The sequence below is a fragment of the Scyliorhinus canicula genome, chromosome 10, assembly GCF_902713615.1.
Source record: "Scyliorhinus canicula chromosome 10, sScyCan1.1, whole genome shotgun sequence".
Classification (NCBI taxonomy): domain Eukaryota; kingdom Metazoa; phylum Chordata; class Chondrichthyes; order Carcharhiniformes; family Scyliorhinidae; genus Scyliorhinus; species Scyliorhinus canicula.
In genome coordinates, this window is record NC_052155.1 from 53,912,257 (window position 1) to 53,924,941 (window position 12,685).

Sequence of the window (12,685 nt, forward strand, 5' to 3'; positions counted from 1 at the left end):
ATGGAGATTCAGACTCCATGCTCCAGTCCCTCGCTGATAGCCATTCAGACTCCATGCTCCGCTCCCTCACTGATGGCCATTCAGACTCCATGCTGCACACCCTCGCTGATGGCCATTCAGACTCCATGCTCCGCTCCCTCGCTGGTGGCCATTCAGACTCCATGCTCCAGTCCCTCGCTGATGGCCATTCAGACTCCATGCTCTGCTCCCTCGCTGATGGCCATTCAGACTCCATGCTCCGCTCCCTCGCTGATGGCCATTCAGACTCCATGCTCCACACCCTCGCTGATGGCCATTCAGACTCCATGCTCCAGTCCCTCGCTGATGGCCATTCAGACTCCATGCTCTGCTCCCTTGCTGATGGCCATTCAGACTCCATGCTCCGCTCCCTCGCTGATGGAGATTCAGACTCCATGCTCCAGTCCCTCGCTGATGGCCATTCAGACTCCATGCTCCGCTCCCTCGCTGATGGCCATTCAGACTCCATGCTCCAGTCCCTCGCTGATGGCCATTCAGGCTCCATGCTCCGCTCCCTCGTTGATGGCCATTCAGACTCCATGCTCCGCTCCCTCGCTGATGGAGATTCAGACTCCATGCTCCGCTCCCTTGCTGATGGCCATTCAGACTCCATGCTCCAGTCCCTCGCTGATGGCCATTCAGGCTCCATGCTCCAGTCCCTCGCTGATGGTCATTCAGACTCCATGCTCCGCTCCCTCGCTGATAGCCATTCAGACTCCATGCTCCAGTCCCTTGCTGATAGCCATTCAGACTCCATGCTCCGCTCCCTCGCTGATGGCGGTATCAAAGTTTGTGCCCCTTGCCTGTAGGTTCCTGCAAAACCATCATTTGTATGAATTGAAATATCATTTGCCGCTTTGACACTTCAGACTCCACACCCCTGCGATGCTCGACCCCCTTAGGTGGAAGACTCGTGGGTATGAATTTGTGCAAGTATTTACAATCGGGGACTGAGCACTATGGCTGTTGAGTTTGAGGTTAGAAAAATTCAAAACGCCTCAACCATTGTCAGGCTTGCTGTGGGGGTGGCTGGCTGGACTGGGCACTGTACCAGGGAACATCTTGGTGCTAAGTACATGGTGCTGGGGTGTCCCCCTCGGGTCGGGGTGGCCTGGCTCAGATGGGCTTTGCTGCAGTATATGGATTTAAACATGCCCCTTTGGAAGAGATCAGCCATGATCTGATTGAATGGCGGAGCAGGCTTGATGGGCTGAATTGTCTGCTTCTGCTCCTAATTCCCATGTTCCAATGTCCTGTGAATGTTCAGAGAGCCTCTGGTGATGTGGGAGCTCTCCCAGGACACTCCTCTGGAAACCCTCCTACAGCAGCGGGATCATCAAGGTCCAAGCTCAATGGACCAGGTGTTGGCAACCATGAGAAGCGCTGCCCCACTGCAGAGAAAGCAGGGGATCAGCAGAGTTCACCCCAACCAAAGGACACTTGCACAGTTGTGCTTGGAACCCTTCCTGGTCCTCTGCCCCTCTCAGGGCAGAGGCCTCAACTGGTGATCACCAGCTGTCTACTCCTGGTGAGGCTGGCAGCACTCACCGCCTCTGCCACCACCTCCCAGGCGCTGCTCAAGAGGATGCGCTTGAGTCTGCAACCCACCCTACGTGGGTGTCCCTCCTTTCCTCATTGGCATCGAGAGTGGGTCCACCTCGGACTCCTGACCTTTGCCCGGGGGGGGATCCTGTGAGCCATCTATGTGAGTGTGTGGTAAGGTGGCAAGTGGAGTGCTAAAAACCGCTCCAGCTCAGGCTCTTGAGCACTAATTCCGGCTCCAGTGGTTACAACGCCTGCTGGGCTGGGAATTGCTCTCAATTCGCGTTGGCAGAGTGCTGGCCTATTTGCATGTCCTGACGTGCTTACTGAATAGTGTCCCCAAAGGAAACATGGATCACATGCTATTCAGTCCTGGCGGGAACACTGATGGCCTTGTCGTGCCTGACTCAGTGACGCGATGCGGCCAGTAAATCTCGCACAGCCCAGGTGGCACTGCCAGGCTGGCAGGGGAACTGCCAGGGTGCCAGCTAGCAGTGCCAAGGTACCCAGTGCCAGGTTGCCCGTGCCAGGGATCTGGCCCGGGGCTGCCCTGTCCTTAAGAGGGGGGGTGAGGGTGGGCTCAAGGATCCTGTAAGAGGTTAATTGGGGGTCCAGAAGCCCACGATGTTATGCTGAACTTTTATCCTAGATCAAGAACAAATTAATCTACACCCCATCATTCTGCCGTAATCCATGTACCTATCCAATAGCCGCTTGAAGGTCCCTAATGTTTCTGACTCAACTACTTCCACAGGCAGTGCATTTCATGCCCCCACTACTCTCTGGGTAAAGAACCTACCTCTGACATCCCCCCTATATCTTCCACCATTCACCTTAAATTTATGTCCCCTTGTAATGGTTTGTTCCACCCGGGGGGAAAGTCTCTGACTGTCTACTCTATCTATTCCCCTGATCATCTTATAAACCTCGATCAAGTCGCCCCTCATCCTTCTCCGTTCTAATGAGAAAAGACCTAGCACCCTTAACCTCTCCTCGTAAGACCTACTCTCCATTCCAGGCAACATCCTGGTAAATCTCCTTTGCACGTTTTCCAAAGCTTCCACATCCTTCCTAAAATGAGGTGACCAGAACTGCACACAGTACTCCAAATGTGGCCTTACCAAGGTTTTGTACAGCTGCATCATCACCTTACGGCTCTTAAATTCAATCCCCCTGCTAATGAACGCTAGCACACCATTGGCCTTCTTCACAGCTCTATCCACTTGAGTGGCAACTTTTAAAGATCTATGAACATAGAACCCAAGATCTCTCTGCTCCTCCACATTGCCAATAACCCTACCGTTAACCCTGTATTCCGCATTCATATTTGTCCTTCCAAAATGGACAACCTCACACTTTTCAGGGTCAAACTCCATCTGCCACTTCTCAGCCCAGCTCTGCATCCTATCTATGTCGCTTTGCAGCCGACAACAGCCCTCCTCACTACCCACAACTCCAACAATCTTCGCATTGTCTGCAAATTTACTGACACACCCTTCAACTCCCTCATCCAAGTCATTAATGAAAATCACAAACAGCAGAGGACCCAGAACTGATCCCTGCGGTATGCCACTGGTAACTGGGCTCCAGGCTGAATATTTGCCATCCACCACCACTCTGACTTCTATCAGTTAGCCAGTTCGTTATCCAACCGGCCAAATTTTCCATTATCCCATGCCTCCTTACTTTCTGCATAAGCCTACCATGGGGAACCTTATCAAATGCCTTACTAAAATCCATGTACACTACATCCACTGCTTTACCTTCATCCACGTGCTTGGTGACCTCCTCAAAGAATTCAATAAGACTTGTGAGGCAAGACGTACCCCTCATAAATCCGTGTTGACTACCCCTAATCAAGAAGTGTCTTTCCAGATGATCAGAAATCCTATCCCTCAGTACCCTTTCCATTACTTTGCCGACCACCAAAGTAAGACTAACTGGCCTGTAATTCACAGGGTTATCCCTATTCCCTTTTTTGAACAGGGGCATGACATTCGCCACTCTCCAATCCCCTGGTAGCACCCCTGTTGACAGTGAGGATGAAAAGATCATTGCCAACGGCTCTGCAATTTCATCTCTTGTTTCCCATAGAATCCTTGGATATATCCCGTCAGGCCGGGGGACTTGTCTATCCTCACGTTTTTCAAAATGCCCAACACATCTTCCTTCCTAACAAGCATCTCCTCGAGCTTACCAGTCTGTTTCACACAGTCCTCTCCAACAATATGGCCCCTCATTGGTAAATACTGAAGAAAAGTACTCGTTCAAGACCTCTCCAATCTCTTCTGACTCAATACACAATCTCCTGCTACTGTCCATGATCGGACCCACCCTCGCTTTAGTCTTTCTCATATTTCTCAAATATGTGTAAAAGGCCTTGGGGTTTTCCTTGATTCTACCAGCCAAAGATTTTTCATGCCCTCTCTTAGCTCTCCTAATCCCTTTCTTTAGTTCCCTCCTGGCTATCTTGTATCCCTCCAGCGCCCTGTCTGAACCTTGTTTCCTCAGCCTTACATAAGTATCCTTCTTCCTCTTAACAAGACATTCAAACTCTCTTGTCAACCATGGTTCCCTCACTCGACCATCTCGTCCCTGCCTGACAGGGACATACATATCAAGGACACGTAGTATCTGTTTCTTGAACATGTTCCACATTTCACTTGTGTCCTTCCCTGACAGCCTATGCTCTCAACTTATGCACTTCAGTTCTTGTCTGACAGGATCGTATTTACCCTTCCCCCAATTGTAAACCTTGCCCTGTTGCACGCACCTATCCCTCTCCATTACTAAAGTGAAAGTCACAGAATTGTGGTCACTATCTCCAAAATGCTCCCCCACTAACAAATCTGTCACTTGCCCTGGTTCATTACCAAGTACCAAATCCAATATGGCCTCCCCTCTGTTCAGACAATCGACATACTGTGTTAGAAAAGTTTCCTGGAAACACTGCACAAACACCATCCCATCCAAACTATTGATCTAAAGAGTTTCCGCTCAATATTTGGGAAGTTGAAGTCACCCATGACTACTACCCTGTGACTTCTGCACCTTTCCAAAATCTGTTTCCCAATCTGTTCCTCCACATCTCTGCTGCTATTGGGGGGCCTATAGAAAACTCCCAACAAGGTGACTGCTCCTTTCCTATTTCTGACTTCAACCCATACTACCTCAGTAGGCAGATCCTCCTCGAACTGCCTTTCTGCAGCTGTTATACTACCTCTAATTAACAATGCAACCCCCACCTCTTTTACCATCCTCCCTAATCTTGTTGAAACATCTATAACTAGGAACCTCCAACAACCATTTCTGCTCCTCTTCTATCCAAGTTTCCGTGATGGCCACCACATCGTAGTCCCAAGTACCGATCCATGCCTTAAGTTCACCCACCTTATTCCTGATGCTTCTTGCGTTGAAGTATATGCACTTCAACCCATCTCCATGCCTGCAAGTACTCTCCTTTATCAGTGTTACCTTCCCCACTGCCTCACTACACGCTTTGACGTCCTGAACATTGGCTACCTTAGTTGCTGGACTACAAATCTGGTTTCTATTCTCCTGCCAAATTAGTTTAAACCCTCCCGAAGAGTATTAGAAAACCTCGCTCCCAGGATATTGGTGCCCCTCTGGTTCAGATGCAACCCGTCCTGCTCGTACAGGTCCCACCTTCCCCAGAATGCGCTCCATTTATCCAAATACCTGAAGCCCTCCCTCCTACACCATTCCTGCAGCCACGTGTTCAACTGCACTCTCTCCCTATTCCTAGCCTCGCTATCACGTGGCACCTGCAACAAACCAGAGATGACAACTCTGTCTGTTCTGGCTTTTAACTTCCAGCCTAACTCCCTAAACTTGTTTATTACATCCACACCCCTTTTCCTACCTACGTTGTTGTACCAATGTGCACCACGTCTTCTGGCTGCTCACCCTCCCCCTTAAGGATCCCAAAGACACGATCCAAGACATCCCTGGCCCTGGCACCCGGGAGGCAACATACCTTCCGGGAGTCTCGCTCGCGACCGCAGAATCTCCTATCTATTCCCCTAACCATTGAGTCTCCTATTACTATTGCTTTTCTATTCTCCCCCCTTCCCTTCTGAGCCCCAGAGCCAGACTCAGTGCCAGAGACCTGGCCGCTAGGGCCTCCCCCCGGTCGATCATCCTCCCCAACATCATCCAAAACGGTATACTTGTTTTGAAGGGGAATGTCCACGAGGGATCCCTGCACTGTCTGCCCGTTCATTTTCTTTCCCCTGACTGTAACCCAGCTACTCTTGCCCTGTACCTTGGGTGTGGCTACCTCCCTGTAACTCTTCTCTATTACCCCCCTCTGCCTCCCGGATGATCCAAAGTTCATCGAGCTCCAGCTCCAGTTCCCTAACACGGTCTCTGAGGAGCTGGAATTGGGTTCACTTCCCACAGGTATAGTCAGCGAGGACACCGGTGGTATCCCTCACCACCCACATCCTACAGGAGGAGCATGCAATCGCCCTAGCCTCCATCCCCTCTTACCTTACAGAATACAGCTGCACTGTGGACCAACTGGAACTCCGCCCTCCGACTCTGCTCCCAGTCAGGTTCTTTACCCAGAGAGTAGTGGGGCATGGAATGCACTGCCTGTGGAAGTAGTTGAGTCGGAAAAGTTAGGGACCTTCAAGCGGCTATTGGATAGGTACATGGATTAGGGTAGAATAATGGAGTGTAGGTTAACTTCTTAAGGGCAGCACGGTAGCATTGTGGATAGCACAATTGCTTCACAACTCCAGGGTCACTGTCTGTGTGGAGTCTGCACATCCTCCACATGTGTGCGTGGGTTTCCTCCGGGTACTCCGGTTTCCTCCCACAGTCCAAAGATGTGCAGGTTGGGTGGATTGGCCGTGAAAAATTGCCCTTAGTGTCCAAAATTCTATGATTAACCTAGGACAAAAGTTCGGCGCAACATCGTGGGCCGAAGGGCCTGTTCTGTGCTGTATTTCTCTATCTATCTATCTCACTATAGCACTCAAATGCACCCAAATTCAGCACTCCCTCAGTCACCAAACTCTCACTATAGCACTCAAATGCACCCAAATTCAGCACTCAGTGCAAACAAAGTCTGCACTGTAACTAGCTCAGATTTATACTGTGACTCTAGCCTCTGAAAACTGACCTAATCCAATTAACTAATTAACAAGCTCCAGCTGCAAGTAGTTACAAGTAGAACCTTTGTTTCAAGCTGATTGAAAATTCACCTTCTTCTCAACCAAACAGCAACTTTTAAGGTAATTAACTAAATAAAAGAAGGACTAGACTTTAGATAAAAATAAAAAATAAACCCTTAATATCCCTCAGTCACCAAACTCTCACTACAGCACTCAAATGCACCCAAATTCAGCACTCAGTGCAAACTATCCGTGAATTACCTCTCTGGAAATGATGTAAGTGCGGCCTTGGTGGGCCGTACCCGACCGAGGCCAATGCTGCAGGTGCCAAGAAAGCCCGTTATACGTGCTCTGTATTCTATTTTTTGCAAGTTAGATCGTGCCTTAGTCTCCCAAACAGAGAATTCCACTCAACAGTTCTGGGACCTCAACTTCTGATTTAGCAAGTTGGATTTTAAGTGGTCATTTGGGGCTGGTTTAGCACAGGGCTAAATTGCTGGCTTTGAAAGCAGACAAAGACAGGCCAGCAGCACGGTTCAATTCCCGTACCAGCCAGGCGCCGGAATGTGGCGACTAGGGGCTTTTCACGGTAACTTCATTTGAAGCCTACTTGTGACAATAAGTGAATTTCATTTCATTTCAACAACTTAATAGTGAATATTAATACACTATTACACTCCGTGGACACCCTGTCAAGAATAACACAATTCCAGAGACACCCTGTTAAAATGAATGCATACCCAAAGGTATAATGCTAATATTAACACACTCCCAGAAACATTGAATAAATGGTAACACGCATCCAGAGGCACACTGTTAATAATAACCCACCTCCTGCCCTGGGGACACCCTGTTGTTATTAGCAGATGTTAAAAGCACTCTGTTAATATTATCACACTCCCAGAGACACTCAGTCAATATTATCACACTCCCAGAGACACTCAGTCAATATTAACACACTCCCAGAGACACTCAGTCAATATTATCACACTCCCAGAGACACTCAGTCAATATTAACACACTCCCAGAGACACTCAGTCAATATTAACACACTCCCAGAGACATACTGTTAATATCAACACACTCCCATGGGTCCCCTTATTTAAAACACCCAAGAGACAATCTGTCAATACTACTACGCACAAAGAATAACACAGCTAATAATAATATGGGGTGGCATGGTGGCACAATGGTTAGCACTGCTGCCTCACAGCACAAGGAACCAGGGTTCAATTCCGACCTTGGGTGACGGCCTGTGTGGAGTTTGCACTTTCTCCCTGTGTATGCGTGGGTTTCCTCCGGTACTCTGGTTTCCTCCCACAGTCCAAAGATGTGCAGGTTAGGTAAATTGCCATGCTAATTTGCCCCTTAGTGTCCAATGATAAGCAGGTTACGGGGATAGAATGAGGGAGTGGGCCTAGGTAGGGTACTCTTTCAGAAGGCCAGGTCAGACCCGATGGGCCAAATGGCCTCCCTCTGCACTGCACTCACAGAGATAACCTAACATTTACCCTGAGATATCCTGTCAATATTAACACACACCCAGAAACACACACTGATCAACACAGTTAATATGAACACACCCAATGGACTCGCTGCAAATGTTATCCCACATGCTCTCACTATATTACCCCTCTCCCTGCATTCATATTACCCCTTTCTCTCTCTGCTTCTATTATCTCGCTCATTCTGTCAGTCCGTAGCCGACCTATTCCTTTATTGCTCTTTTTCAGGTCACGCCCTCTGAGGCAGCAAGCTAAATTCGCACATTTTCACATGAATTACTGTGATTTCTGCAGCAACAGCAAGCATTGCTTAAATGTGAATATTCAACCTAGTTTGGTATCCCAAGAGCAAATAAAATAAGATAAATGAACAGGAGGACACTTTGGCCACCTGGCACCATGAGAAAATGTCATTCTTTGGATTTGCAGTGATAGCAGACGTTGAATCCACTCCTGAGTGGACTCGGCACAACAGGACCCCAGCTATATTACCGATGGGGAATAGGCCCCTCAGTGGGGTGTTTATCGAGTCTTTGCAGGATGCTCATTAGCACAGAGGCAGACAGTGCTCTCTGTGTAATCAATAATGAAAGGGCGGTTTATGTGAAATCTAATTAAGGAACCCTGTATTGTTGACCTTTCTTGTTTTCCGCCTGTGATGAAGAGAAACAACTTTCAAAGCAAATGTTTCATCGCTTCTTGTCAATCAAGGTTGTGTCAGTCAGATGCAAAAAGTGTAATGCTGGGAACTGGCTGGGGAAAGGGATTAAGTAGGCGTGACCCAGTTTGGGCCTATGGTTTCCATGGAGACAAGTTGCTGAATAGCTGTTCAAAATTAGCCAGCAGTTCTGTGAAAGATTTCCGTACACCAATCATTTACTCTGCCTAGTTAGAACCTCCTCTCTCCTGAAGGCATGAGAATCCATCCCATAAAAGCAAATTACTGCGGATGCTGGAATCTGAAACAGAAAATACTGGACAATCTCAGCAGGTCTGGCAGCATCTGTGGAAAGAGAAAAGAACTAACGTTTAAAGAGTCATCCAGAGTCAAAACGTGAGCTCCCTTTTCTCTCCACAGATGCTGTCAGACTTGCAGACATTGTCCAGTATTTTCTGTTTTTGTTTCAGAATCCATCCCATCCCTGTCCTTCTAACCTTCATGTGCTCATTCTTTTCAGCACCAGCTACTGGATCGGATCAGGAAACGAGCAATCACAATTCCACAGGTCAGCAACGATTGAGCTTAATGGTGGACAGGCTTGAGGTGCTGAATGACATACTGCAGTTCCTATGGCCCAGTTCAGAGCAGATAATGTAGCACAGGCCAGGAACCTGAACCTTGGACCTCCTTGTTTTGTTTTGATCAACAGCTCACTGTGCAAACTGACTGGACCACTGAGTTCACAATTCCAGGGTCTAATTTCCGTGTGCCCTCGGCCACCCTCTGGATTCTCATTGCCAAGGCACCATCCATCTTGTGTGCACACAGGCAGCAAGTCTTGTTGGATTATTTATCAGAGGGCATCGCAGTCGAGTCTTATCCTAACCCCTTACCTGACATTTATAGCAAGTGTCCCAGTATGGTGGGTGACCAGCCGCAGGGGTTCAAGCTGTTTCTGTCCCCAACTTGATTGAAATTTGCTCCGATAAGACTGTTGCTTGATCACGCAGACGTGTTCCTGCCTCTTTCTGTAACTAGCATCAGGTGGTTTAAGGATACTGGGTCAATAATCCTGAGTTTAATATTTTGAATCTCCTCATGACAAATTGTGAAACTGAGTTCTGTAAATCTGGTCATTAGTCGGCCAGGACTAGACAGAATGAGCTTCAAACCAGCCAAATTATTGTCACAAACCCAGTGAGGTTGCTAATGCATAGAAAGTAGCCTCTGAGCCTATATATGACTCTAATCTCACATCATGTGGTTGACTCTTAATATATTGGCCACCATTTATAAAAGCATTTTATGTAGTCAGCAACTTCTCAGGATGGGTGATTGATGAGACCATCAATTCACGCGACACGTGGTTAGAAGCGAACAGTGGTTTTAATCATCTTACAACAGAGCCTGCCTGTAACGAGATGAACTGTAGATGAACTGGCAGGCAGGCTCACAACAGCAACCTTTATACTTCCGGTTAGGGGGAGGAGCCATGGGCGAAACCATGGGCGGAGCCATGGGAGGAGCCAAGGGTGGAGCCCAGTACAAGCTCCTCATCTCCCCCAATGGGTAGAGCCGCGCAACTACACATGATCTAGTACAAGGTACAGGCTCAACACATGTTGTACAATACAGTGTGGATTATTGGTGTTTATAATTCACCACATTCACCCCCTATGAAAAAATCAAGTCCGGCGGGGGTAATGGCTTACAAATTGAGTCTGTCCGGTGGTCGAGTTGTCCGTTGTGATCGGCGGAGCACCAGGGTTGCAGCCTCTTCCGGTGGCTGGACGATCACGGTTGTTTGGGGTACGATGGCGGACTCCGGGGGTGATTCTGTCCAAGCTTCGTACCCGTCTGGTTCGACTGGGGGCGCTGGAAACTTGTGGGCGCGGGTGCGCGGGGCGCGACGAGTTGGGTGGGGTGTAGTGTGAGGGGTACCTCGGCGGTGGTAGTGGTGGGATTCGGTCCTGCAGGCGCTAGGTCCCGGAGGGATACGGTGTCCTGGCGGCCGTCAGGGTACTCTATGAAGGCGTATTAGGGGTTTGAGTGTAGTAGAAGCACTTTCTCTATGAGTGGGTCAGTTTTGTGTGCCCTGACGTGCTTCCGGAGGAGTACCGGGCCCGGTGTCTTCAACCATGCTGGGAGCGAAGCCCCCGTGGTGGTGCCCCTGGGAAAAACAAAGAGCCGCTCGTGAGGGTTGGTGGTGATACATAGGAGGGACCTAATAGCATGGAGCGCGTCGGGGCGGACGTCCTGCCAATGGGAGGTCAGGAGCTTCCTGGACCAGAGGGTCAGTAGGACGGTCTTCCAGACCATCGCATTCTCCCTCTCCACCTACCCGTTCCCCCTGGGCTTGTAGCTGGTAGTCCTGCTCGAGGCAATGCCCTTGTCGAGCAGGTACTGACGCAGCTCGTCACTCATGAAGGACGAACCCTGGTCGCTGTGTACGTAGCTGGGGAAACCAAACAGGGTGAAGATACTATGCAGGGCCCTAATGACTGTGTGGGAGGTCATATCCCGTGTGGGGGCACGGGATAGCAAAAGGGAGGCGGGAGAACTCTTCGATCACATTCAGGAAGTACACATTCCAATTATTCGAGGGAAGTGGCCCTTTGAAATCGATGGCGAGGCGTTCAAAGGGCCAGGAAGCCTTGACCAGGTGGGCCCTGTCTGGTCTATAGAAGTGCGGTTTGCACTCCGCACAGATCGGGCAATCCCTGGTGATGGCTTTTACCTCCTCAGTGGAGAAAGGTAGATTTCGGGCTTTGACGTAGTGGGCGAGCTGGGTGACCCCTGGGTGGCAGAGGTCATTGTGGATTGCTTTCAGGCGGTCGCTCTGCGTGCTGGTGCACGTGCCGCGGGACAGGGCATCTGGGGGCTCGTTGAGCTTCCCCAGTCGATACATGATATCGTATTTGTAAGTGGAGAGTTCGATCCTCCACCTCAGGATTTTATCATTTTTAATTTTGCCCCTTTGCGAGTTGTCAAACATGAAGGCAACCGATCTTTGGTCGGTGATGAGGGTGAACCTTCTACCTGCGAGGTAGTGCCTCCAGTGACGAATAGCCTCCACGATGGCTTGTGCTTCCTTTTCGACTGAGGAGTGTCGATGTTCTGAAGCGGAGAGGGTTCGGGAGAAAAATGCGACTGGTCTCCCTGCCTGATTTAACGTGGCTGCAAGAGCGACCTCTGAGGCGTCGCTCTCAACCTGGAAATGGACGGATTCATCCACCGCCCGCATGGCCGCTTAGGCGAGCCTCAGCCGACAGGGGGAAAAGTGTGGCCTTAAATAGTGGGTGGGCTTTGTCCGCATATTGAGGGACCCACTGGGCATAGTATGAAAAGAATCCCAGGCACCGTTTGAGGGCCCTGGGACAATGAGGGAGGGGAGTTCTAAGAGGGGGTGCATACGGTCCAGGTAGGGGCCCAGGACTCCGTTTTCCAAGACATAGCCGAGGATGGCTAGTCTGGTCGTGCGGAAAACGCATTTCTCCATGTTGTAAGTGAGGTTGAGTTTCTGGGCCGTCTGGAGAAATCGATGGACGTTGGCATCGTGGTCCTGCTGGTCATAGCCGCAGATGGTGATGTTATCCAAGTACGGAAATGTGGCCCGCAGCCCGTACTGGTCCACTATTCGGTCCATTGCTCGTTGGAACACCGAGACCCCGTTCGTGACGCCAAAGGGAACCCGGAGGAAATGGAAAAGGCGGCCATCGGCCTCGAACGACATGTAGTGGCGGTCCTCCGGGCGGATTGGGCGCTGGTGGTATGCAGACTTCAGATCCACCGTGGAGAAAATACGATACTGGCCCATC

At 49.8% G+C, this 12,685-nt stretch overlaps 1 protein-coding gene across 2 annotated transcripts in view; it reads left to right on the top strand.

Moving 5' to 3' along the window:
• The window catches only part of LOC119972371 (chondroitin sulfate proteoglycan 5-like), a 110,764-nt gene that overhangs the window by 78,262 nt on the left and 19,817 nt on the right, over nt 1-12,685 (top strand). The window contains exon 4 of one of the 2 annotated variants that reach the window (XM_038808950.1): nt 9,385-9,432. The exons of the other annotated variant lie outside the window; for it this stretch is intronic. Within the exon in view, the coding sequence (XP_038664878.1) occupies nt 9,385-9,432 (48 nt within the window). The remainder of the gene's footprint in view (nt 1-9,384; nt 9,433-12,685) is intronic. 2 annotated transcript variants of the gene reach the window in all.